Source organism: Eupeodes corollae, chromosome 1, assembly GCF_945859685.1.
Source record: "Eupeodes corollae chromosome 1, idEupCoro1.1, whole genome shotgun sequence".
In the NCBI taxonomy this organism is placed as follows: Eukaryota; Metazoa; Arthropoda; class Insecta; order Diptera; family Syrphidae; genus Eupeodes; species Eupeodes corollae.
Window position 1 is genome coordinate 74,798,014 of NC_079147.1, and position 26,084 is coordinate 74,824,097.

General features: G+C 38.0%; 1 protein-coding gene across 5 annotated transcripts in view; it reads right to left on the reverse strand.

Annotated features, from left to right (window-relative positions):
- Nucleotides 1-4,687: 4,687 nt before the first annotated feature.
- The window catches only part of LOC129942921 (ras-related and estrogen-regulated growth inhibitor-like protein), a 78,939-nt gene continuing 57,542 nt past the window's right edge, over nt 4,688-26,084 (reverse strand). For 2 of the 5 annotated variants that reach the window (XM_056052061.1, XM_056052060.1), the window contains 4 exons: nt 19,012-19,088; nt 5,624-5,823; nt 5,371-5,560; nt 4,694-5,299 (listed from right to left, as the gene is read on the reverse strand). In XM_056052061.1, the coding sequence (XP_055908036.1) occupies nt 5,204-5,299; nt 5,371-5,560; nt 5,624-5,823; nt 19,012-19,088 (563 nt within the window). In that variant the 3' untranslated portion in view covers nt 4,694-5,203. Of the gene's footprint in view, nt 5,300-5,370; nt 5,561-5,623; nt 5,824-19,011; nt 19,089-26,084 lie in introns of all 5 variants that reach the window. The other 3 variants (XM_056052065.1, XM_056052064.1, XM_056052062.1) reach the window with 3 other exon arrangements.

Genomic DNA, 26,084 nt, shown 5'->3' on the forward strand with positions numbered 1-26,084 from the left:
ATTAGAACATAAAAGACTTGCAAATTATATTAAAAATGAAAAAACAATATTGACAGCTGACTTTTTGGGATTCTTAGAACAAAGGATAGTCCAAATGTCATATACAAGGAGAAGTTTGAGACCACATCAGGGACTTTGTTTGTGTTCCAACTTCATCGTTTAAAGGCATCGTTTAAGTAAAAGTAGGTTATTAATCTGTCAGATATCATCAATTTGAAACTTTTAACTTTCCTTTACTTGCAGTTGATGGTGCAGAACTTCACTTGAAAGTAATAGAGATTTTTCTAGATTTACTTTTCCCTCAACAAAATTAAGTTGCACTTGCCTTATCTTTAGTTCGTTACGTCGCGTCGCGTCGTCTGAACGTGTCCATTATGAGATGCATAAAGCGGCCCATAAAAACCACCTTTGTGTGCACATTAGTGTACTGACACCTGGTGTGGCTTTCCACCACACATGATACACCAAATCGTGCACACATTAGTTTTGAAAGAGATCTCAAAAAGGAAATATCAGAATGAATGACGTCGAAGCTTCAAGCTTTTATTGAAACAACTTGGCACTCACAGAACTAAACAACTATTCAGATGCAATTTAATAGTAAATGTGAGCGCGTATCTTCGTTTCTGACACTGCAAATCGGTGTCTGCTTTAGCCCACATTCAACACACATTTCTGCACATCTATTGACAATATTTGTTGTACCTTGAACCTTGGTTAGGTTAGATTAAAGTGGCTGCTGGCTGAAAAATTAAACACAATTAGGCCTGTAGTTGTCTCGTTGTGAATGCTTCCAAGCCTTTGAGGCAATAAATGTCGGATTTAAGTAGATTACTGGGCTGTTTAAGAAAAGTTCTCCTAAGTGAAGACTAATGGCCCACCTATAATAAACTTAAACGAAAGTAAGCTAATGTCAAAACTGAACGAAAAGTTATCAGAAGTTATCGTCAAAACAAAAAGTAACCATAATGGATTCAAGTAACTTAAGCAAATTTGACATTTGTTTACACTCGAGCCATTTAAATGGCTCTTTCGTAATTGCGCGAAAGTTAGCGAAATTTAACGAAACTGAGTAGAACGTCTTTTATGGTTGGTGACATATAAGGCTGCGTATTGGTTCGTTCCCATAATCTGGCTTAAGCTCGGCTAAGTCTATTATAGTTGGGCCTTAAGTCTTTGTGATAAGTCATGACTTCAAGTCAGAATATGATAACTTTCTGCTTATCCTCTTCATCACGGCTGTTCAGTAATCCGAAACCAATTTTTCATAAATATTAATTAAATACACAAATTTAATTGTTACTGTCAAATGATTTGTTAGTTTAAGGTTTTTTTCCGTCTGACGATTATCTCTGTATCGGGCTGTACAGCGACATAGACTTAAGTCCCTTGCACATGAGAGCAAACAACGAATGGAGGGACAAAGTGATTTTACACATTTCAAAAAGTCAATTTCAAACAAAAAAAAAAAGGCTGGGATGCGACCCACACTGATAACTTCCCATCCCATCTGTCGATTTGTCTTGCTTAAAAGTTTGTCTATGTGTACTCGTATCAATTTTTACAAAATTTGCGTACTATTTTTTATAGATTTTATTTTTTATGAAAAAACGGACTGTTGGATTTTTATATAAAAATTACTGAATACCCAAAACAATATTTTCTGTGAAATAAAATAAGTTTGAAGCCAATATTTCAAATTTTTGAAAAGCTATTTGAGTCGAAAGTAAATTTTTACCAAGTTTTAGTATTGTTTTTTTTTTAGAGTTTTATTTTTTTTTAAAAAAAAACAGTCAATTCGATTTTTTTCAAAATTTCATCGGATGTCGAAAGCAATATTTCTTATAAGATAAAATTAGATTGAAGCCAATATTTCAAATTTTTAAAGAGATATTTGAGTCGAAAATCAATTTTTACCAACTTTTTTAAAATTTTTTGTTTAGGTTTTTAATTTTTTGTAAAAAAACTGTCAATCCGTTTTTTCTCTACATTTTTCAGAATGTTGAAAACAATATTTCTTTAAAGATAAAATGATTTTGAAGCCTAAATTTCAAATGTTTGAAAAGATATTTGAATCGATATTCAATTTTTACCAACTTCGAGTAATTTATTTTTTAGTTTTTTATTTTTTATAAAAAAAAACTGTCAATTTGATTTTTCTTAAAATTTTATCAGATGTCAAGAACATTATTCTTTTTTGCACAAAATTGTTTTGGAGATGAAATCATATTTTAGTCGTAAAATTTTGGAGGTGACGAATTTTTTTTTTCATTTTTTTTGATTTATAAACAAACTGTTAAATTTGTTCAAAAAATATATTTCTTTGATATCACGTTACAATATATTATATAAAATTTAATTCAAGTCTCTAGAGTTTCTGGTTCGTAAGATATTAAGAGTTAGCCAAAATGTTCACCTTTTTTTTAAACTGCTATGGTAAAAATACCACCCACGCAATTTTCTTGAGAGCCCTATCTGCATCTTTCTGCCTTATTATCTGTATAACAAAATTTATTTGAAATCGATATCTCGAACGTACGGACGTACGAACGTACGTACATACGCACGCACAGACATCTTTCTAAAAATCTTTTATTTCGACTCTAGGGATCTTGAAACGTCGAGAAATGTCAAAATTTTCAATTTGACAAATCGGACCCATTACAATAACTTCCTATAAGAAGTTAACCAGATTTAAATTATAAGATCCAATTGACAATTATGTTAAAATAATAAAATTTGATTTTGTTTTCTAAAAGAAGACAATTTTGTAAAAAGAATTTGGTAGTAACGAATTGCAGTGTGATTGCTACGAAATGTCAAACTCTATTCGCGTTCCACATGCCATCCACACTGCAACGAATAAATTGTTCGCGCTCAACTTAACTTCAAAGTTATACCACTTGGGATGCGACGAAAATTTTAAACCAAAATGTTAATCAATTTTAGTACCATTTTTTGAAAGTGTTTAAAAAAAACTACCGATTCGATTTATCAAAGAACAATTTGTTAGAAAGGTAACAATAGAATTCCAATATAATTACAAAATTTTGAAGTCGAAACCTTCATCTATTCTCAGAATATTCGAATCAAACATTAATTTTTACAAACTTTGCGTAGTATTTTTGTAGATTGTTATATTTTTCTCAATATTTTATGTACCAGATGTCAAATACGTTATTCTTTGTCACATTATATAATATAAAATTGAGATTGGGGTCAAGGAAAATGTTCAAAATTTTTTAAAAATTGATGTAGCAAATAAAAATGAAATTCCGAAAATGATATCCCGGACGTACATTCAAACACACTCCCACATCTCTCTAAAATTCTTTGATTTAAATTCTTCGGAACCTGAATTGTCAATATTTGAAATTTGACAATTAAGTTAAAAATGTAAAAACACCTTTCTTTTTGGTGGCAAGTTTTACTTAACATTTCGATTTTGTTAATTGTTTTGTTGATTTATTAATTCTACTGTACTTTTTTTTTCATTATCATTTATAAATGTCTTCTATCCACGAAATGTACAATATAATTCTTTTATGATTTGTTTTACTTACTTTACAAAACATCCCAATGCACACAAAAACTAGTTTATCCATTGATTGGGGGAGATTGTCAAAATTTAAAGTGTCAAAAATAAGTTTTCGTTAAGTTGCGTAGTTGGCTCAAAATCACCAAGGTGCAGAATTGGCTTTTCTGGCAATTTAATGTGTTAAATCTGGACTTAATTGAGAAACAAAAATTAATAAAATACTAAAACTAACCTGTTTTGTTTATCCATCAAAAAATATAATTTAATTTTAAATTAAGTCAATATACAACCATAGAAAATCATTCGGGAACGCGTCCTAATGTACAATCTTCAACAAGTCCAAAATATGATTGAAAAATGTAGGGTCATTAATAAATACACCATATTTTGTATACAAAATCTAGTTTTAGAAAGGATACTAAAAGATTATTTATTTTTAAACTATTAAAATGCAAAAATAGGTTGTCCGAGTCAAGTCATTTCAGTGAACATATCGATAATCGATCTAAAATAATTCTAAGTGAACGCAGCCATTCGGTGTCAAACGTCAGTCGAAGAAGACAACAATAACAGAGGCGGCTGTCAGAGTATTTTTTATCGTAAAATAAATTATATCTAAATAATAAGAACCTTTCTATTCATCATTCGTATAACGTACATCAATAGTCCGTCATTCCGTGAACGTTTTTATTACATTTAATTATTGATAAAATTCTTTTTTACGACTCGAAATAACAAAGAAATGTCAGATATGTTCCTATTGACAAAGTCAGATCGCATTTATGATGGCCGCCGTATAATCAAAAGGCGTTCTTGTTTGAAATCGTACTGAATTCTGTTCGCTGCCCTGTCAAAGTTTATTAAGATACACATTTTAAAACAGTATAAGCTAAAAGTCATCATTATAGCTTGCAATTTTTTTGTCATAAAACTAATTTTGAAATCTGCGACTTTGGTGATTTTAAGCCAGTTGCTCATATATTTGTTCCAACCTAGAGTATAAGAAAGCTTTATTTTTGATTACCTAGAAATGTCAAATAAAAGATAAGTTCCCCTTCATTTTTGTCAAAAAATGTTTATTTATTTTTCATTAAAAAGGAAATACATGAATTGTGTTTATTGTACATGATTTTTATGTAAATTCTAAATTAATACAAATTATCTTATTTACAGGAACATAAAGCTAAATAGATAGACATTTAAACTTACACATAATAAAAAGTTCATAATAGGAATGTTTAATTCAATACTGTCAAATAAAAATACTTTTTTTTTTTTAAATATTTCTTAAATTTAAATTTAACTTCTGAACAAATACAATTTTGCAACAATAAATAAATTACAATTTACAATAATTTTACAAAACGTCTTTAACTTAAAAGAAACTTAAAAAATATGGCATTGATAGTGTCTTTTTAATTCTCATCGAAAACGAAAGACTTTTTAAAACCAAAATATTCATTAGCGTCTTATCCATAGACAGAAATACAAATTACAATAAAAACATTTAAATCAAAACTTCATGGATAAATGGAACTTTAAAATGCTAAGTTGTGTGTACCAATGCAACTCAAGATCTCACGTTGCTTTCTAATCTAAGTATGTATATGTACTAGGTATAGGAGAGTGTTCTTATTCTTATCTTAATTGAAATAATTGTTTTAATTATATACTAAGGGACGGACGTTTTCTTTTGTCTTTACTGTTTTTTCCAAATATATTGCCTAAGACCTGAAAGACATTATCAGAATGACGAAAATACTAAAGCAAAATCAAAAAGAATTAAAATTAAATATTAATTCGTCAACTGTCAACTTCATTTTGAAACTTACTTTGGATACACTATTTACTCCAAGTTTTCGTCGCATAGGTAAAGCCTTTAATAATTGAATGGACCTTGCCTCACGTAACATGGACTGAAACGCCAACGAAACCCCAGCAAAACTCTCAGCCGCTGACACTTCATAGAACTGACAAGAATACTTTAATGACAGCTCGTGTCCATCGTTCACGGAAATTTTTCTAAAAGCAAAAATCAAATATAGAAAGAAAAACATTTATTTAAAAACCTAAATGGAGTCTCACCTGGCATGATCTAAATCTCGTTTATTTCCCAGCAGCAGAGTGGTATAGTAGGATGGAAGTTTGAGCTTGGCAAGCTGCTCTAAGCAACCTTGAGCATTGGAGAAACTAGGCTTATCGCAAATAGAATACACAATTACGAACGCATCCCCCCAACGGATGTGTTCGTATAGACAGGTCCCTTGCTGTAAGTAAATCAAAAACTAAAATATTAAATAAAAAATTGAAAAATCAGTCATAAGGAGGGGGAGAATATTTGAAAGGGTCGGGATGAGCTGCGTCGCGATCAAAGGTCTTGACCAACAAAAACTTTTTTGTGTTCAATTCTTGATCCCTAGCTTATTTAGTATGTATGTAAGCTACAAAGTAATAGGTATTTGTGTGAATAATCTGTGGTTAGTATTGTTTGTCATTAATGTCAGTTTGGTTTGCTGATCGAATTACGCGCGGTGCACAACCGCAACGAGAACGAGTTGAGTTGAGAGTTGAGGAACATAAATTTAGCACAGGCTTATTGCAGGAAACGGGAAGTCAAGACGCAAGGGAGACGAGCTTCTTTATTGATTTGTTTTGCAAAGCAGTTCAAGGTTCGAGTGTCGTCTGCGTCTCGCAAACAAAAATGAGTCTTATTTTGTTTTTTATTTTCGTTTGAATCGTTCGACTCTGATATTCGTGGTTTGGCAGCCAGTCGATTAAGACATGTACATGCAATGGAACTATTGCTGTCATCGTCTATAGTTGCATGTACGGTATTAAATTTCACATAATTATGGTGTGCTCCAAATGCGTCAAAAGTAATATTTTGTACTTGGACCTGGCTTAAGCAGTTTTACTTTTAATGATTTGTTATTTTTACACTAAAAATATGTTATTAAATTAGATTAATGCGTCAGGTATATAAAAATATATCGCAAAGGGAAATTTGTCATGTCATAAAAATTGATGTCACAAGTTTTGTAAGTCGTTTCCAACTTAATTTGTTCAAATTAAACCTTTATATTCAATCTAACTTTTGTTACTGGTACGTACACAGTTTCCTCGTATTAAACAGTCCTGAAATAAAATATAGCTTCTGAAAGTTGTTCAAACAGATTTTTCTATTTTTGGAACGTAATTCGATTCGTTTGTATCGATATACGTTACACTGCAAAATTTAAGACGGACAAAAACAACAATGGATTATAGATGTTAGTCAGTAAAAATATTTGAGTGGAGATAGAGCTTCGAGTTTTGAAATCTAGAGGCAGTTAGATGATGCTAAAAATTAAACAAATATTGAGGTTGTCTTATCATTCCACATATCAAAAAAACAATAAATAAATTAAGTGACGCAACAGTCTGTAGAGAACCAGGGCCTAGTAACTTACAACACTCAACCACTTCCTGTGTATGTGAGTAATTGCAGGGATGGAGGGGACCTACATTTTATATGTCGAATCCGAGGGGCTAATTTGAGAAAGCTTTTTTTCATGAAAAGTCAGGGATCGAACCCAAGATTTCTCGCATGACAGTCCAAGGCTCTATCCATCATTCCTCATATACTTGTTGGTTATTTTAACAATAATTGACAACAAAATAAAGATGTTAAATAAATACTTTTTCTTTCAATGATCAGGCCCAAGCAAATGGCCTTCGATTAGATAATCTCTTTAGTGACCCTAACATCCTTAACGGGTGATGCAAAATCGTATCGTCGTCTCCTAGAGGTGCCCGCTGGATAGCCAAAAGGTGAACTAACGACTAACGTTGGATCCATCGGATCCAGACCTGTGTCACCTGAGTAACCTTTTCAGGAAGTAGAGGAAAAGACCAGATATCGCTCTGAAGAACCAGATCTAACGATCCCAGTCATGCGCAGGCTTCACAAGCCGTCCATGAAAGGAAATTTTAAAATGTAATGAAAACACAAGTAATAGCCTCGGATGAACGCACTGATAATGTTGACAACCCCCCCCCCCCCCCCAACGAAAAACGTGTATGTTCATGGAATGTGCGTACACTCAAACGACCTCGCAAAGCAGAGCAGCTTGCCGATGACCTCGCCAAAATCAAAGCTGATGTGACAGCCCTCCAGAAGATGCGATGGAATGGGCCAGGCAGTAGGAAGATTGAAGGCTGTGATTTCTACTATGGGAAGTGTCTAATCGAGAGGAGAAAGCGCTCATTTGGATGTATTTTTGCTGTTAGAGGCAAAGAGTTTTAAGCTTTCGGGAAGTAAGCGAAAGAGTGACGACAATCCGCATTAAGGCCAAATTCCACCACCTGAGGCTTATCAGCGCGCATGCCCCGACGGAAGAAAAGGATGACATTATCAAAGAAGAATTCTACAAGCTCCTCGCCAAAACATATGAGCAATGTCCCAAAAACGATGTTAAAGTTTTCCTGGTTGATTTTATCGCCAAAAGGCATCTTTAGTAGGTCAATCGGAAGACATAGCGTACACGACATCATAACTGGAAATAAACTCAGGATTATCGACTTCCTAGCCGAGAAAACGTGGTGTTGAGTAGCACCAGACTCCCTCGCCCAAAATCCACAAAGGTACTTGGCGGTTCTCCGATGATCGAACATGCAACCAAGTCGATCATGTTGCTATTGACGGAAGACATTCCTCTAGCATACTTGGAGTTCGTTCGTACAGATCAGTCAACAAAGATTCCGACCACTACCTAGTTGGTGCTAAACTGCGCGTACGAATATCCATGGAAGCTCAGAGACCCACTGGCAGCAAAACAATCCAATAGGAATGCTGCAGAAGAGCTGCTAGGTTTCTCACAGCCACCACCAAGGAACGCCTGGTTTGACTCCGAATGTGCTCAGGCAAACAAAGCCAAAACGGTGGCAGCAAAGGAGGACACGATCTTCCCGCCAGCTCTACGTCGACAAGAGAAGGGATGAGAACCGCTTGCTCAGAAGAAAGAAAAAAGCCCATGAACAGCGTGAAGTCGAGGAGATCCAGGGATGTTTTAACAGGAAAGCGGAGCTTATTTAGAAGAGTCAAACAGAAAACAACGGGATTCACTAGCCACCCTGGAGCCTGCAAAGATAAGGAGAGAGATACCGTAGTCGAGACGCAGTCAATGCTAAAAATCTAAAGAGATCATTTCAACCAGCTGCTTAATGGTGATGAAGTCAACGATTCCGCCAGCGAGCAGCCAATTTAAATCCATTTGGTTGACGATCTAGAGTTCCACCCACCCGACCAGTGTGAGATCAAACTAGCCATCACCAGGCTGAAGTCGAACAAAGCGGCCGTTGATGAAGGTCTGCAGGCTGAGCTTTTTAAGCAAGCTTGAGCAGATCTGGTAAGAAGCATGCACCAAATAGTTACTAAAATTTTGTCGAAAGAAAGCAACCTGACGAGTGGAACTTAAACACCATCTGCCCGATCTATAAAAAAGGTGACCACCTTCTCTGTGCCAACTACAGAGGCATTAGCCTTTTGAACATCGCGTACAAGATCTTGTCCAGTGTATTATGTGAACGCCTGAAGTCATTTGCTGACGAACTAATTGGCCCTAACCAGTGTAGCTTCAGGCCTGAAAAATCTACCATCGACCAAATGTTCACTCTACGCCAAATCCTGGAAAAGACCCAAGAATATAACATCGAAACACACCATCTTTTCATCGATTTTAAAGCAGCTTATGACAGTGTAGACAGGAACGAACTATACCGTGGCAAGTTGAGTTTTGGTAACCCTACCAAACTGATACGACTTATCAGGATGACGCTGGTAAATGCTCGTTGCTGCGTCAAAATTGGAAGAGACTCCACCGAAATTTTCGAAACCACCAAAGGACTTCGACAAGCCGATGCGCTGTCATGTAGCTGCTTCAATATTTTTCTTGAAAGAGTGGTGTGCAACACCAACGCCAGTACAAGTGACACCATCTTTCAAAAATCCACACAATATCTTCGATATGCAGATGACATCGACATTATGGGAAGAACCAAACGAGCAGTGACGGGTGCTTTCTCTAATGTCGAGTCTGAGGCGAAGAAAAGGGTCTTGACATTAACGAGGACAAAACGACTGTCATCAAATAGTGTCGATTCACACCGTAGACAGGTGCAACTTCGAGATGATAAACGAATTTGTTAATCTGGGCACTGCTGTAAATTCTGCAAATGACATCAGCGCAAAAATCAAACGCAGAATTATCCTTGCGAATCGCTGTTTCTTTATCCTAAGTAAGCAGTTTAGGAATAAAGCCCTATCGCGAAGTACCAAACAGACGCTGTACAAAAAATTTAATCATCCCAGTCCTGCTGTATGGTGCAGAAGCATGCGGAGGAAGGATCTCTTGGTATCTTCGAGAGGAAGGTTCTGCGTACGATCCATGTTCCGGTTTGTGTCTACAGGCAAAGTAACATCCAGCGGAGAAGAATTAATCAGGAGTTACAGGAGCTGTACCGCGACTTGCTGCGTGTACAACACTTAAGATGGCTAGGGCATGTCGAGCGAATGAACATCGAAGCTCCAGCCCGTAAGGTTTACAACGCCAAGCCTGAGGGAACAAGAAGCAGAAGCAGGCCTCATCTCCGGTGGAGTGATCAAGTTGAGGCCGACGCACGCACGACAACTTGGTATTCGAAACTGGAGGCAGCAAGCTAGAGATCAAGTAAGATGGCGAAAGTTATTATTTGAGGCCCAGGAGCACAATGCTCTGTAGCCAACTTAAGTAAAAGTAAAAGTAAGTAACATCCTTAACGGTTATCACTTTTCGTAAAATTTCAAGAAGGAGTATTTAAACATTTTGTATGTATTGTATTTTCAATTGCGACTTTACGACTTGCGTTTCTATAAGTTTTTCAATTCAAGAGAAAAACGAAACTTCTGAACACATCCCAGCAAATGCCAATAAGAATGCCAGTGATACCAAATTTAAAATTAATTTTAAAGTGAGTCACATTAAGAAGTATATTATTTTATTGGAAATTGTATTATTGTCGTTTTTGTTTTTTTGTTTCTTTGGGTAGAATTTTATCATTTTTTTGACTTTCAATGTCCTCGTTTTTGTCTTTTTTACCCGGACTAAGAAATCGAATACCATATCATAAATGAGAGCGTATCTAATTTTCCTTTCTTTCCATGGAAACAAATATTTACTTGCGAACAGAATAATATAAGAGTGCAAGACAAACAGAATTTAAATTGAAGCTTCTCGAATGAGAATATTCATCCTTCAACAGCACTCGGAATACACTCAATACTCCACGTGTACCCTCATGATGCATGCCTGAAGGCATATCCAAGGAATCGTGGATGCAAATTTGCTTCCATGCAAATATACATCCATTCATAATACAACAAATCGAGAATTGATAAAGTGAGTTGCAACTTCCAACTTGGACTTGAATTTAGGTCACTATTACAACTGCGATTCCAGCCATGGACTATGCCAGCATGATGTCTGACAGTTCCCATTTCGATTTCGACAATCGTGAAAAACCTTGAGGCCAAGTAGTGCGTAGGTTACCAATTTTACCATAACAGTCATCACTGCAACAACCAAACGTCTTCATTCGGTGATCGGGAAAGTGGTCTTATGTGATGATGATGAGACACGTGACATGAGAGGCGATAGTGTTGAAGTTCTAGATATTATACGGTATAGAATAATGCAGTTGTAATTTCAAGCAGAAATAGTATCTTCTGTCAAAAAGTGCATCCATCAAAGTAGAAAGAGAAAGCTTTTTTTTTATTTGGAAAAAGGAATTTTTGCAAATTTTGGTTTAGGAGGAAAAGGATTTAAAAAATTAAGATACATATACAAATCGAAAGCCATTATCCAGTCCTCAAGGGATTTTTATCGTGCCCTTTCAATGCCAGAAACAGTACTAGCACTAGGAAAGAAAGAGAGTTTGAAATAGGAATGATTGAATGAAAGACAGATTGAGAAAGAGAGAAGTAAAACATTCCACATTCAGGTAGTACGGCTAAAGAACGAATCTCTTTACTCAACAGAAACGACCGAAGTTGTTTGGAGGGAGGAAAATAACGGTGAAAAGGGTTAAACAATTATTTAAAGATGATATTATCACCAAATCAAAATTAATGGAGAAATGGTAAAATATATTGAATAACTTTTTCGTAAACATTTGAAGAGGGACGTCAATTAACCAAGAAGAAAACAGACTTCCAATTAGACGCCTACAACATTCAAAAACTATTTTAATGAAAGCTTTGGAATTTCAATTATAGAAATTGAATTGCCACAAAAATGAAACAAATATAAATCAAAGTTGTGTTGAAGTTAAGCTGTGGATGCAAAACGCGATTGGCAAATTTTAAATCCCACACACATACTGGAATGCTGTCAAATGGTTGTGTTCTTCCAACGATTAGCATAAATATTTTCCAGTCAAAACAAACATGAATTATACGTTAAATGTTCAGTTAACTGGGTTTTATTTATTACATCTTATTGCACCTATAATGCTAAACAGAGTGAACTATCTCCTCCCGCAATATGTTGGTAATAATGTCTTGTTGCGTTGAATTGGCCCGCCGCCGGCCGGGTGGCGGCGAAGGATGGTAAGCGACTCGCCGTTTAGTTATGCCCAAGTCCACTCGCCAGCAGCGCCATAGCCAGCCAGAGGTTTTGACCCAATCTTGCCCCGCAAAAGTACATATAAAATGAAACTGAAAACGGGCTTCAAGCGGCGACTTTGACAAATGTACCTTAAATTAGCCTCCTTGCCGAATGTAACCTTTTCAAATATTGATTACTTGTGAATTTGAGATTATTATGCAAATATTAGCGGATTTTTCCATTAGACCCATCGTCGTCATAGTTGCTTGTCGTCGTTGTCGACGATGCAAAGTTAGTTGGTTGGCGGGAACGGGCATTTCGATACATGGGTGGTTGCAGCAGTAGCAGCGTCAACGGATGGAAGTATCGTCAGAGGAGGTTAGTATCTATGCGGTTGCTGTTCAACATGTTGGCACATAGTTTTGCAAAATAGGATGCTTGTTCGTCGTGCTTGTTCAAAAGTAGGACACGGCTACACGCTGGCCTCTGTGTTGGATTCATATAGCTCTGCCAACCTATACCACCTATCTACCATCTTGCAAAAAGGAGCATTAAAAGGCCTAGTATTACGCAAAATATCATTGGTGATGTCATAATTCATTCGGATAATCACCGAGCACTGACCGCAAGGGACAACTTAAGATGCATAGTTTTGATAGAAAGAGGTTAGACGAATGTCATTTTTTTGGAAGGAAGATGTAACCAGATAAATTTTATCAGAAATGGTGTTGAAACAGAGTTGGAAAATTGATAACTGAATTCAAAATCTGCTGACCTTAACCACACATTGTATGCTTTCTTTTATAAGCTTAAGTGTTAGGACTTCAAGAAGTTCATAGCACTTATTAGTATTTATTCTTTAGGCGTTCCAGAAAAAATTCTTACGGAATTGTTGTCTTTCTGCGTTCAAGAAGTCTTAGAAGAATTGTTGAAAGGAAGAATCTAAACCCTACAGTTAGCGCAAGTCATATAGCGACCTGTATCGATTTCGTAAACCAAGACACCAGAAGTCAGGGGATGGGTAACTCCAACCCTTCGGCTTCTTTGAAATCCTTGGGGAAAGGTAGAATGGCTTGTTAAAGAATACCGATGATATTAATACATTCAAAAGGCTTCTTGAACCAAATTATTAATAAGGTCTGTTCCGAACCTTGACCAAAACTGAGAACTGTCAAAAATTCTTGCACAAAAACTGTCCGAGACTTCACAAATTTGGTAGTTTTGGGGCAAAGAGAGCGCTCACGAGAGAGTTAAATAATTTCTGAGAAATTTTGCCTAATAAATTTCCCTGTGCAGAAATTGTTGATCTGTCAAACGTCACATTAGTTAATTACTTAACTTAAGGTGGCGCTATAGTCCGGGCGGACCTGGGCCTCAACCAACAGCGTCTCCAGCCAGCTCGGTCCCTAGCTAGCTGTCTCCAGTTTCGCACGCCAAGTTGGTTGAGGTCGTCTCCCACCTGCGTGCGCCACCTGAGTCGAGGTCTTCCTCTACTGCGCCGTCCCTCGGGATTGGATTCGAAGACCTTCCTGGCTGGAGCGTTGATGTCCATCCGCTCTACATGACCTAGCCATCTAAACCGTTGGTCTTAAATTCTGCTAACTAGGTCAGTGTCGATGTACAGCCCGTAAATCGTTATATCTTCTCCTCCATTCTCCATCTATACATACGGGACCGAAAATCACCCGAAGAATTTTTCTCTCGAAGCATCCTAAGACGCTCTCATCTTTCTTTGACAGGGTCCAGGCCTCAGCGCCATAAATGAGAACCGGGATGATGAGTGTCTTACAGATGGTTATTTAAGATGCTCGAGAAAGAATTTTACTACTCAATTGCCTTCCAAGTCCAAAGAAGTAGCGGTTTGCAAGACTTATTCTTTGTTTGATTTCAGCACTGGTGTCGTTGTCTGTGTTAATAGCGGTGCTTAGGTAGACAAAGTCCTTAACTACCTCGAAGTTATAGCTGTCCATGGTTTTGTCCAAGCCATCGTTGTTCAATGTCCTTTATTGATGACAGCATATACTTGGTCTTGCCCTCATTGACCACTAAAACCATCTTCTTCGCTTCCGTCGCAATGCTCAGAAACGCTCCACTGACATAACGCTTTGGTCTTCCAATTATGTCAATATTATCTGCGTATCCGAGTAATTAGATGGACCTTTGGAAGATTGTGCCTCTAGTGTTGACGGTTTAGTTTTGCACAATTCTTTCCAGAACTATGTTAAAGAAGTCGCATGACAGTGCATCGCCTTGTCTAAAACCTTTTTTGACATCAAATGTATCGGTGAGATCTTTTCCGACCTTGGTAGAGCAGCGTGCATTCTCCATCGTCATTCTGCACAAACGGATAAGTTTTACAGGGATGCCAAAACTAGACATTGCTCTGTAGAGCTCTTCCTTATAGATGCGGTCATACGCGGCTGTAAAATCGATAAAGAGATGGTGGGTATCGATTTGAAGCTCCTGGGGTTTTTCCAAGATCTGCCGTAGTGTAAATATTTGGTCGATACTGAACTTTCCTGGTCTGAAGCCACACTGATAAGGACCAATCAAATTGTTGACGAACGGCTTCAGAAGTTCACATAAAACGACAGAGAGGACGCAATGTTAAGGAGGCTGGTGCCTCTGTAGTGGGCGCAATTAAGAGGACCTCCTTTCTTATGTATCGGGCACACTATGCTGAGATTCCACTCATCGGGCATGCTTTCTTCCGACCATATTTTGCAGATGAGTTGGTGCATGCTTCCTACCAAGTCATCGCCTGCTGTTTGGAATAGCTCGGCAGCAATGCCGTCAGCTCCAGCAGCTTTGTTTGATATAGCTTTCTTCACTTCGTCAAGGTTGGGAAGGCGGAATTGTTGATCTGCTTCGCCGAGGTTGAATGGTTCTATCTCCCTTACAGCGGAATTCGGTTCGTCATCGCCGTTATATAATTTGGAGAAGTGGTCTTTCCATGTTCTCAACATCGACTGCGGTTCTACTACGATGTTCCCCTGATCGTCTTTACAGGCTTCGGTTCGTGGCTGGTACCCTTGGGAGGTTTTTTTCCCTTTTGGTAAAATTTACGAACCTCATTCCTGTTGTTGCATCCCTCTATCTCCACGATCGCGCGCTTCTCATGCTCTCTTTTTTTTCCATCTAAGAAGCCGGTGTTCCTCTCTTCTCTTCTGCTCGCAGAGCTCGCGAGCAGCGCAAGTCCTTTTGTGCAGCGCAGTTTTGTATGCCTGCTGTTTCGCTGCGTGCACTTGCCGGCATTCGTCGTCAAACCAGGGGTTTCGCTGTAGTGGCCGTGTGAAACCTAGCACTTCAGAGGCGGCATCTCTGATGGCTGCAAGGCAATGTTGCCGCCACTGGTTTTCAATGCTTAATGCAGGCAGCATACGACTCCTTAAGAGGTTATTAGAGACTCGATCGGAAAAGGACATGGCAGTCTCTTGCGATTGTAGCCTTCTGACGTCAATTCTTCTCACAGTACTTCCTTGTTTTGGCTTGGATTGGGATATCCGTAGCCGTACCATGGCTACAACGAGGAAGTGGCCCGAGTAAATGTTTTCCCCTGGGATTGTTCGGATATCCTGTATACTGGAGAAGTGTCGTGCGTCGATCGCAATGTGGTCAATCTGATTGACAGTTGATTGATCAGGAGATTTCCATGTCCAATTGTGGAAACTGAGATGCGTGAACTGCGTACTAGCTACCAGAACGTCTCGCCCCGGAGCGAAATCGATCAGCCTGAATCCGTTGTCGGAGATGAGGCTGTATCTCCCGATTATGCCACCAAAGATGTCATCTCTTTCTTAATCTCCTAAGACAATTTTAATGTCATAGCCAGGGCACTGCTCATATGTCTTGTCCAAGAGCTCGAAGAATATGTCTTTGGTGTCTTCATCTTTCTTCTCTGTTGCGTGCATATTAGGCTTATGTTGGTGAAACTCAAGACTTTTTGCCTGAGTCTAGTTAAATCAACAAATCCACACCCAAATAGACGCTGTCTTTGTTCTCGGTAGCAGTCGCCGTTATATATATATCGCAATCTTTTAGTTTGCGTTTGCACGGTCCGTCCCATCGCACTTCTTCGATGGAGGTAATATCTGCTTTGCAGCAGTTTAGGGCTTCCGCTAGTTGTTCGGCTGCACGAGGTCTGTTAAGGGACCTAACAATAAACGTACAGATCCGCAGTTCGTTGTCCTTATTTTGTCTGCGTTGGTTGTCAACAGTAAGTCTGTCCCTATTCTCCGCTTATTGGTGCTTTGCAATTGAGGTGTTTTTTACGTGGCCAGGAAGTCACCCAAACGGCACAACCCCTCACCTGGAGGGCCAGATCATTAGGTTAACTGCAAGGCCTGGGCTCCGAATATGTCGAAGACGCCCTTTAAAGTGTTCACTAAGTAGTTCAACCTTACTGGAACTGTCAACGCCACCGTTGATTCCATCTCGAGAATTGTTCCGCTCCCGTCTGGATAAGGAGAGGTGCCTTAGTGGAAACACCTCTGCCTCCCTCTCTCGTTTGCTGCCCCCAACAACTTTGCACTGAGGTTAGAACCCAATCTCCAGTTGAGGTACTAGGCACCCGATGTTCACCGCGGGGAGGTGAGAGTATGACTTGATAGACAGAGGTGGGTTTTGGAGAAACACCTGTGGACGCTTGTGTCCTCTTGAATGCACATGTCTACCATTTGAACATCGAAACGTCATATTGCGACGTGTAAATTAACTGTTATTAGCGTCGTTTGTTTGGTTTGCTTCGCATTGAGACAATTTTTGCACACAACAACCATTCCATACTTCTCTAGCAGTTTACTCTCTGTGAAAGAATTTTATACCGACTCTTCAAAATTTGACAGGCCAACAATTTCTGCCCAAAATCTTGTGAACATACTTCTTTTTTCATCCAAATCATTCTTATTTTTTTAGATTTCTGAATTACAACATTACGCGTTCTTCAAACGGACCAATAATTAATTCCTTCTTTTCCTTGTCCAGGCAAACAAATGTCAATCAAACATCAAAATTAGTTTATGCTTCATGCGTATGCCCAAGGCAATTATTTGATAGACTTTCTTAAAGATTGTTGCAAAATCTTTTAAACAGAGACATTTTATCATCATTATATATTTTAAAAGGTTCTACCTTAAAAACCACTTTCCATAGTTATAAAATGATTATATCCTATTATGGCTTAGTCCAAAAAATTGCAACACCTTTAAATCTAATCGGCTCAATCTTTACTGGAAAAATTATATAAATTCACGACTGCAAGCCGAACCTTAAGAGGCTATTAATTTTTTGATAGAAACTTCACTTTGAAGTTATATCTAATTCTTATTTTCATAACTCCAAACTTCTAAAACGATCGTTTAGAAATCTTAATCTGTACACAGGCTTGCCAGTAAGGCAGAGACTTTCTAGAGCTAGCTCACGATTTCCTCTAATTAAAACATTCATCACTTAACTGTCAATCGATATCGAGCACGATATATACTAAGGACAGCTTCCTCTCTTGTTCTTAGCTCTGGAGTTTGAATTGGCTCAAAAGTCGTAGAGAACTTCTTTCGAAATATCATTTGGCAACAAAAATCTCAGACGACTGACTCGTAGAGGACAACCCGGAACGTGCGGCCAGACGGCCGAATAAACCGCGAATAAATGTGGTGCCGCGGTATTTTTAATTGCCCATTTCATTTCCCACTAAATGGAATTCCGTAAAAGATTTGCCTCGCGCCACACTGTCAGACACCGCGAGACTATTGCTTGGTGGAAAAAAGGCCCACTCGAATTGAGAATAAAGCTTTATGATGATTGTGCGGTTGCGAGAGTACAATCAGAAGGTATATGAGAACCTTTTGAACTTGCGTTCCGAATTTTTAAATTCAAAAGCCATGCAGACACATTTTGCGCAAATTGAAGTCAAGTGGATTAGTTTTGTAGACTTGCCACACGCCACCGCTGCCGCCAACTCAAAGCTGACTTTGTGCTGTATCAAATTGAACAAGTCAAGACTGATGCAATGATTCACACGATTTGTTATTCCACCAGCTACCAACTCACACAAATGAATTACCAGTCGAATTGACCAAGTCCATGGAACTACTACAGTTCGCATGGTAATGTGCATTCAACTAGAGATAAAAGCCTTTACACCAAACCTCCTTAAAGGCTTCGCGGTACTTTTGCGAATTGCATTGTAAATAAAAGAAATAGAAGGTTCGATGGCAATTAACGTTATTGGGTCACTGGATTGCGCTTTGTATTCGCCGTGTGATCCGAAGACTATTCCAATTGAATAAATTGACTGGGAGACTGCGCGACATGTGTCCCGACAATAAAGCACTTTGCCGACGGTCTCGAGACCAAGCGAATGAACAAATTTGGACAAAAACCAAATTAGAAGCCACTCTCTCCTGGGTGTCCACATCCAGTGCCAGTGTCAGAGCCAGTGTCAAGTGAGGAGGCTGCAATTAATCATTGTTTACAGCTGTAAGAGACTGCAATAAAAGCAGACGCTGTCGTTGTTTTCATCCGCCAACAACGACGACAGTGGCAATTGGTCATGGCAATGCAGTCAACTGTGAAGGTTGTGAAACTGATCGCTAAAATATGGTGGTCGTTGAAAATCAAGGTTGAGGTACAATGGAAACAGTGTGTGGTGAATAAATATTATTCCTTGGAATCTTTGAAATTTGATATGCGCCCATTAGGCCGTGAAATGTACAAGTATAGATCGATCAATAAGGTTCAGGTTCAAGTTCAGGATGTGGATGATCATGGGGGAGATTTATTTATGCGACTCCAGATAAAAAAAGAATTTTTGTTCAAGGTTAATTTAAACAACAAAAATTGAGTTAAACTCACCGCGCATTTTGATGTATCCATAATTTCCACTTCAGTGGTTACGCTGTCAAAAGTTATGTTATGACGATAGAGAAAATCTGAAAAGAGAATAAAACAAAAATTAATAAACTAGTTGAATTAATACGTTAAAAGTTGAATTGATTGCATCATTGCCGAAGCGAGAATTTGTCAACTCCTCGCCATCCCGTGAAAAAAACTTTAAATGTCATAGCTTGGGTTCGAACGCAAGACCTCAGGTTTGACAGTCCCACGCACTTACCATCATGCCAAGTGCTGTAGAGTACTCTTTTTATGCCAAATGCAAAAGGTTTTAAAAACAAGATTATTAGTAAAAATGAGTGTCAGAGACTGATGGCAAAATCTATCAAATGCTTTTGACATATTAGACGAAATAATCTTGCATTCAGCAAAGGTGAGATACAGTTCAGTTCACACGGTGATGAAATAATTTATCTCCCCTCAAACGAACTGTCAAATGCGTATCGAAGATCTCACGAATTTCATGTGGAAAGTGTAATGATAATTTAAGAATAGTTATTTATAATTTTAATGTAAAACTTAGAGCCTAATCTGACAGCAATCAAGTTGTTATTTCAACTTAACTAAATTAATATTGGGACAGCGTCAGGTTATAATTTTATTGACAATTTACAACTGACAAGCCCACCCACCTGCTCAGAACACAAAATTAAAAATCATTGACAAGTGATTGATTCGGAGTAAACGATTTATCTCGTTTTAATCCTGCAGACTTTCAATTTACACGAGCATATTCTTTTATGATGAATTAATTCAAATTGGTGCTTAGGTAGTTGCAAACATATACGTATGTTGTGTTGCACAACAAAAACTAGATATTATAAGGTGCTATGTCACCAGCATAAACATCAACATCCGTCACCAACCAAGTCACCACAAAATCAAACGCTCTGCGCCACACCATCCAACAACTCGTCATCTCCATCTCCAATGCAACGATCTTGAAGACAGGTCTCAGACTCTTAACAACAGCGGAGTCCTGAGTACGCCACAAATTTAGTGCCTCTAGAAACTATAATGTGATGACTTTAAGTGGTTATTTGCAAGCGTTGTGGGATATGTGATACAATAAAGTGACGAACGACGCGACGACAATAACGACCTAACATGTCTTTTTTTTGGGTTAGACATGTTTTTTGCCCGACAACAAGTGTCACTTTAATACGGCATGGAACTTTTTCAAATAGAAGGGTAAGGGTGTTGCCATTATTTAAAACAATCAATCAATAATTCTGTAAATCCTAACAATTGATGACAGACGCAGGAAAAATGCAGATTTATGACAGACAAACACTTTTTAAATGGAGATATTAATTCACGGTAGCCATCTTGATCTCTTTCATTGGCATCACAAGTACAGCATTTTTCTCCAAAACTGAGTTGAGGACGCAAACATTATTGAAATGAATATTCTTCTAAGAGACATGATTGCACCTTTTGCTAGCAACCAAAAGAGAGCGCTTTTATTTGACATAAATGCTGAAACGTCGAAGCTTTTTAGGCAGTTGGTAAATGAACTGTCAAATGAGAAACACAGTATGTTCAAAATTCTTCAAGGATTTTGTTGGCTTATATTATCCAAATAATTTTGGAAAGCAGTACTAGTGGCGTGATGGTTAGTGCGTTGGACTGTCAAACCCTGCCAGTGCCATCTTAAGTTTTTTTTCACGGGTAATTGACAAATCATTCTTGTCATGAAAAGTTCCTTCTTAAATAAGCCTTTCGGAATCGACTACAAACTGTAGGTCCCCTCTATCTCTAACAACATTACTCGCACACAGGAATAGTGGAGAGTTGTAAGTCACTAGGCCCTAGTTCCCAACGGACTGTTGCGCCAACTATTTTATTATTTTTCCTGGTAAACTTATTAAACGTGATTGTGACTTTTATTTACGAGAATATCACTTTTTTAAAAGAAAACATAGATATCATTATTTTTTCCCAATCAAATAAATTATCATTTAAAGCTATTCGTTGTCTTTTTTTGGAATCTTTGAAATATATTTTTGATGTTCAATATTTGACGTTTACCAAGCAGCTGATTTAATTAACAACAAACATTTGAGTAAACTTATCATTTGACACAATTTTTAAACTTGTTGCGTAAATAACATTATTATTGACGAGACTCTGTCTCCACATTTAGAAATAAAGCACTTAGGTTAGTTTTGTAGTCAATATCTCTGATGGCGTAAGCTTGCAGTTTTGTGTTGTAGTATTTCCAGAAACGTCATTCTCATATGTGTGTGTGTGTTTTATAAATAAATCAGAAAATTTTGATCAAACTCTACTCAGAGCGTACTCGACATGCTCACATTCTGATTTGAGCTTAAGCCTAGTACGCAGCTAAAGTGAAACGAATTTTTTCGGCGATCTCCAAGTGCAGAGCAAAATGAAAACGAAAACCACAGCGGAAAAATATTTGTGGAGAGTTCTGTCAACTGTCAAAAACAATTGACAAGTTCTGACAGTCAGCTGATGGTAAACAAAAGTGAAAAAGAATTCTATTTATTAACATTTTGTTGAGTAATTAGTACATGGTTTTTTCGCTATATTACTCTAGAGGCTAACAGCGGCTGTATTATTTTTGTGAAGCCTATGCTCCAACTTCCAAATAGCTTCACTGGCTTCTACAAACTAAGCCAGTTTTTTTTTTCTCCGAAGAGAAATCAATTTTTTTTCGGTTTATTTTTTGGAAGTTTTTTTAAACACCGAAAGTCACGAGTAAACAATTTTGTTTTCAATAAAAAAATTAAACGTCAAAATTTCGCAAGCAATTAATATGCCGTTCAAATTAATTGAGAACGAAAAGAGTGGAGAATTGTACTTAGAAATCTAGTACAGCTTTCCACTAAAATAACACATTTTGCCGCTCAGCAACGTACTAAAAACCAAATTTTTCGTTTATGATTTCGTCATGTCATTTTTGTATGGGAATTTTCGTTTCGCATCAGCAGCGTACTAGGCTTTAAAAAGAAAAATTGGAAAATTATGCCAACCGTTTAAAAAATATTTCGATATTTTAGGCTCATTGACGGAACACTGACAGATCTGATAATGTTGGCAGTTCTGACAAGGAATCCCTATACGTTATTAACTTCCTTCACGTTTTATTATCTAATATTTAACAGTTGTAGTTAAAGAATACATATTAAAATAATTAAAGCCTTTCTACGAATCTGGCAACACTGCCGCATTAGAACAGAGCAATTGCAGGAGATTTATGAAGTATTGCTTTGTTATAGAAAAGAACAGCAATATGATATAGCGCCATTACAGCATTAAAATACAAGTACCACCACAACTCGATAGAGACAGGATGACAGATGCCATTTCAAATGGCATTGAGGATGCCATTTGATGGTTGCATTTATTCATTTTTATACCTTTCAACAGGCATAGATATAGACTGCCAGTTCGCTCAAAATGTGGGACGCAGCGCACAGGTACGAAAGCAGGTCGACCTGTAACTCGAGAAGATGCTTGCGGGAGATCATTTTCTGTTTTTGTTGTGTTGAATTTGTTTGTTGTTTATTTTTTCACCAACAATAACAACACCAACAGTGACAGATATGCAGGGAAAGAAATGGAAAACGCCATCTGAAGTCTTTTAAGCCAATTAATTCGACTCGTAGAAACCAGAGGGCGATATGCATGGATGTTGATGTTGCGACAAAGTTAAAGATTAGTTACGGTCTGGTAAGGAAATAAGTTTTGTATTTTATTTTATTTTTCCCTTCTTATTATTTTTTTTTTTAAAGAATGGAAGTGTTGCACAAAATTTAATGATTGAGTGCAATGTGGGTTCTTCTTGGTAAAGAATTGAGAAGAATTTCATGGCACATGCGAGATTTCAGTTTGTGGTTAAAAGAATTATCTCACGGATGGATGAAGAAGGTTTTATTGTGAAACTGTAAGCTTGAGTATCTGGTTCTTCTCTTTTGTTTTGTAAAATTGCATGATACGGTTTCTAATTTAAAAGGCCAGAAGGTGACATGTACTAGAAGTGATCGACATTTGAGAGAGCGTGTTTTGACTTTTGTCAGTTTGTATATGCAAAATCAAATTCATAAACATCCCATCGAGAATTCTAATAACATTTAGGCGAAGTAAGGTTTGACTCATGAGTTTCAGCGATGGGCAAAATGATTTCTTTAATGTTTCAATCCCGAAGTAAGTTTGGTGTATGAAGTAAAATGTTGGGTACGTTTTTTAAGCTGCAATGGATTTCTAAATGTTGTCCTTTATGTCAAAAAGCAATAGCGGTAGTGAAAAACAGCACTAAAAACACTTTTCAAAGACATTTCCTCTGCAGCTAGATGTTTACACGTCAGCTCTAGAACAGTTCTTCGTAACCTGCAAGAGGTTTACCTTTGTTATTCCAATTAACTGGAACTTAATCTTATTAAATACATATATTAAGTTGAGAGCAAAATTAAAGATAGCCCTGAAAATCTAAATTTTGAAGCATTGTCAATGAAATGTTGTATTTTCACTAAATGACAGCACCTAGTTGCCCATTTGAGATTTGTTTTAAGTCAAAAATTAAAAGTCAATTCCAAACATTCCAATATCAAATTTAAATGGTTTAATCAGAAACATGTTTCCTTTCAGAAGTGCTAAGGACATTATTGCCAGAAATTAGGTTTTTCCCACTATTTTAGCCTAAGCTACATATATAATAAATTCATGTCGGAAACATAGCTTTTTTTATGAAAAAGTATTTGACAGCAAACATGTTAAATGTTAGCTGACAGTAAATCCCGTTCTTAGCACTTATGGGGCTTTTCCATGGGTAAAAAAAATCAACTTATTTTTAATGTATATATATCTGTCCAACACACAAATTGTTTGCATTCCATAGAGGAAAAAAAATTAATTTATTTTTGATTTAAGACCCAATTTGCAGATCTGGATTTTCGGCAAATTCAACCTTCTGTGAACTAATAATAAAACAGTTATAAACAAATGTTTTGCTACAAATTTCACAGCTCTACCACACTTGTTATCACGTTACAGTTACATTTATAGCTTTGTGAACGTGCTTACAACGGAAAAACAAATTGTAATCGTGTTCCATGGTAGACATGTGCATCCAAGAGGACACAAGCGCCCACAGTTTTTTTTCTCAAAACCCACCTCTTTCTTTCAACTCCTACTCTCACCTCCCCGCGATGAACATCGGGTGCCTAGAACCTCAACTGGAGATTGGGTTCCAACCCCAGTGGAAAGTTGTTGGGGGCAGCAAACGAGAGAGAGGGGGAGAGGTGTTTCCACTAAGGCACCTCTCCTTATACAGCCGGCAGCGGAAGAATTCTCGAGATGTAATCAACGGTGGCGTCTACAGTTCCAGTAAGGTTGAACTACTTAGTGAACACATTATAGGGCTTTTGCGACCTATTCGGAGCCCAGCCCTTGCAGTAAACATAAGGATCTGGCCCTCCAGGTTCGGGGTTGTGCCGTTGGGGTGACTTCCCTTTAGCTGCGAAGCACCAACACGCCTCGGATACGGACGGAATCATTGTTGACAACCCACGCAAACGAAATAAAGACAACGAACTTCGGATCTTTACGTGGGTCGGATCTTTATTAGGTCCCTTAACAGACCACGTGAAGCTGAACAATTAGCGGAAGCCCTAAACTGCTGCAAGGTAGATATAACCGCCGTCAAAAAAGTGCGATGTGATGGACCGGGCAAACGCAAACTAAAAGCCTGCGATGTGTACTACGGTGACTGCTACCAAAAACAAAGACAGCATCTATTTGGGTGTGGATTTGTTGTTGGAACTAGGCTCAGGCAAAAAGTCTTGAGTTTCAACCGTGTGAGCGAAAGCATCACGACAATCCGCATCAAAGCTAAATTCTCCTACACAAGCCTAATATGCGGCATGCGGCCCCAACAGAGGAGAAAGATGAAGACACCAAAGACATATTCTTTGAGCTCTTGGACAAGATTTAGGAGCAGTGCCCTGGCTATGACATTAAAATTGTCTTACGAGATTTTAAAGCCAAGCTAGTTAGAGAAGACAACTTTGGTGGCACAATCGGGAGAAACAGTATGCAGGACACAACGGATTCAGGCTGATATATTTCGCTTTTGGGCGAGACGTACTGGTAGCTAATACGCAGTTCACACATCTCAATATCCACAAGGGGACATGGAAATCTCCTAATCTATCAACCAGATTGACCACATTGCGATCGACGCACGACCCTTCTCCAGTATAAGGGATGTCCGAACATTCCGAGGGGCCAACATTGACTCGGACCACTACCTCGTTGTAGCCAAGGTTCGGCTACGGATATCCCGGTCCAAGCCAAAACAATTAAGTACTGTGAGAAGTTTCGACGTTAGACGGCTACAATTGCAGGAGATTGCCATGTCCTTTTCCGATCGAGTCACTTATAACCTCCTATGCTGCCTTGCATCCATCAGAGATGTTGACTCTGAAGTGCTAGAAATCACACGGCCACCACAGCGAAACCCCTGGTTTGACGATGAATGCCGGAAAGCGCACGAAGCGAAAACAGCGCTGCTCGTGAGCTCTACGAGCAGAAAAGAAGAGAGGAACATCAGCTTCTTAGATGAAAAATAAAGAGAACTTGAGAAGCGCGCGATCGAGGAGATAGAGGGATGTCAATGTCACAACAGGTATGAAGTTCGTTAACTTTACCAAAAGGTAAAAAAAAAAGCCAAAGTCTGTAAAGACGATTAGGGGAACATCGTAGTAGAACCGCAGTCAATGTTGAGAATATGGCAAGACCACTTCTCTAAATTATATAACGGCGATGACGAACCGAATTCCGCTGTAAGGGAGATAGAACCACTCAACCTCGGCGACGCAGATCAACAATTCCCCCTACCCGACCTCGACGAAGTGAAGATAGCTATATCTAAACTGAAGTCAAACAAAGCTGCTGGAGCTGACGGCATCGCTGCCGAAATATTCAAAGAAGCAGGTGATGACTTGGTAGGGTCAAAAGAAAGCATGCCCGATGAGAGGAATCTTAGCATAGTTTGCCCGATGCATAAG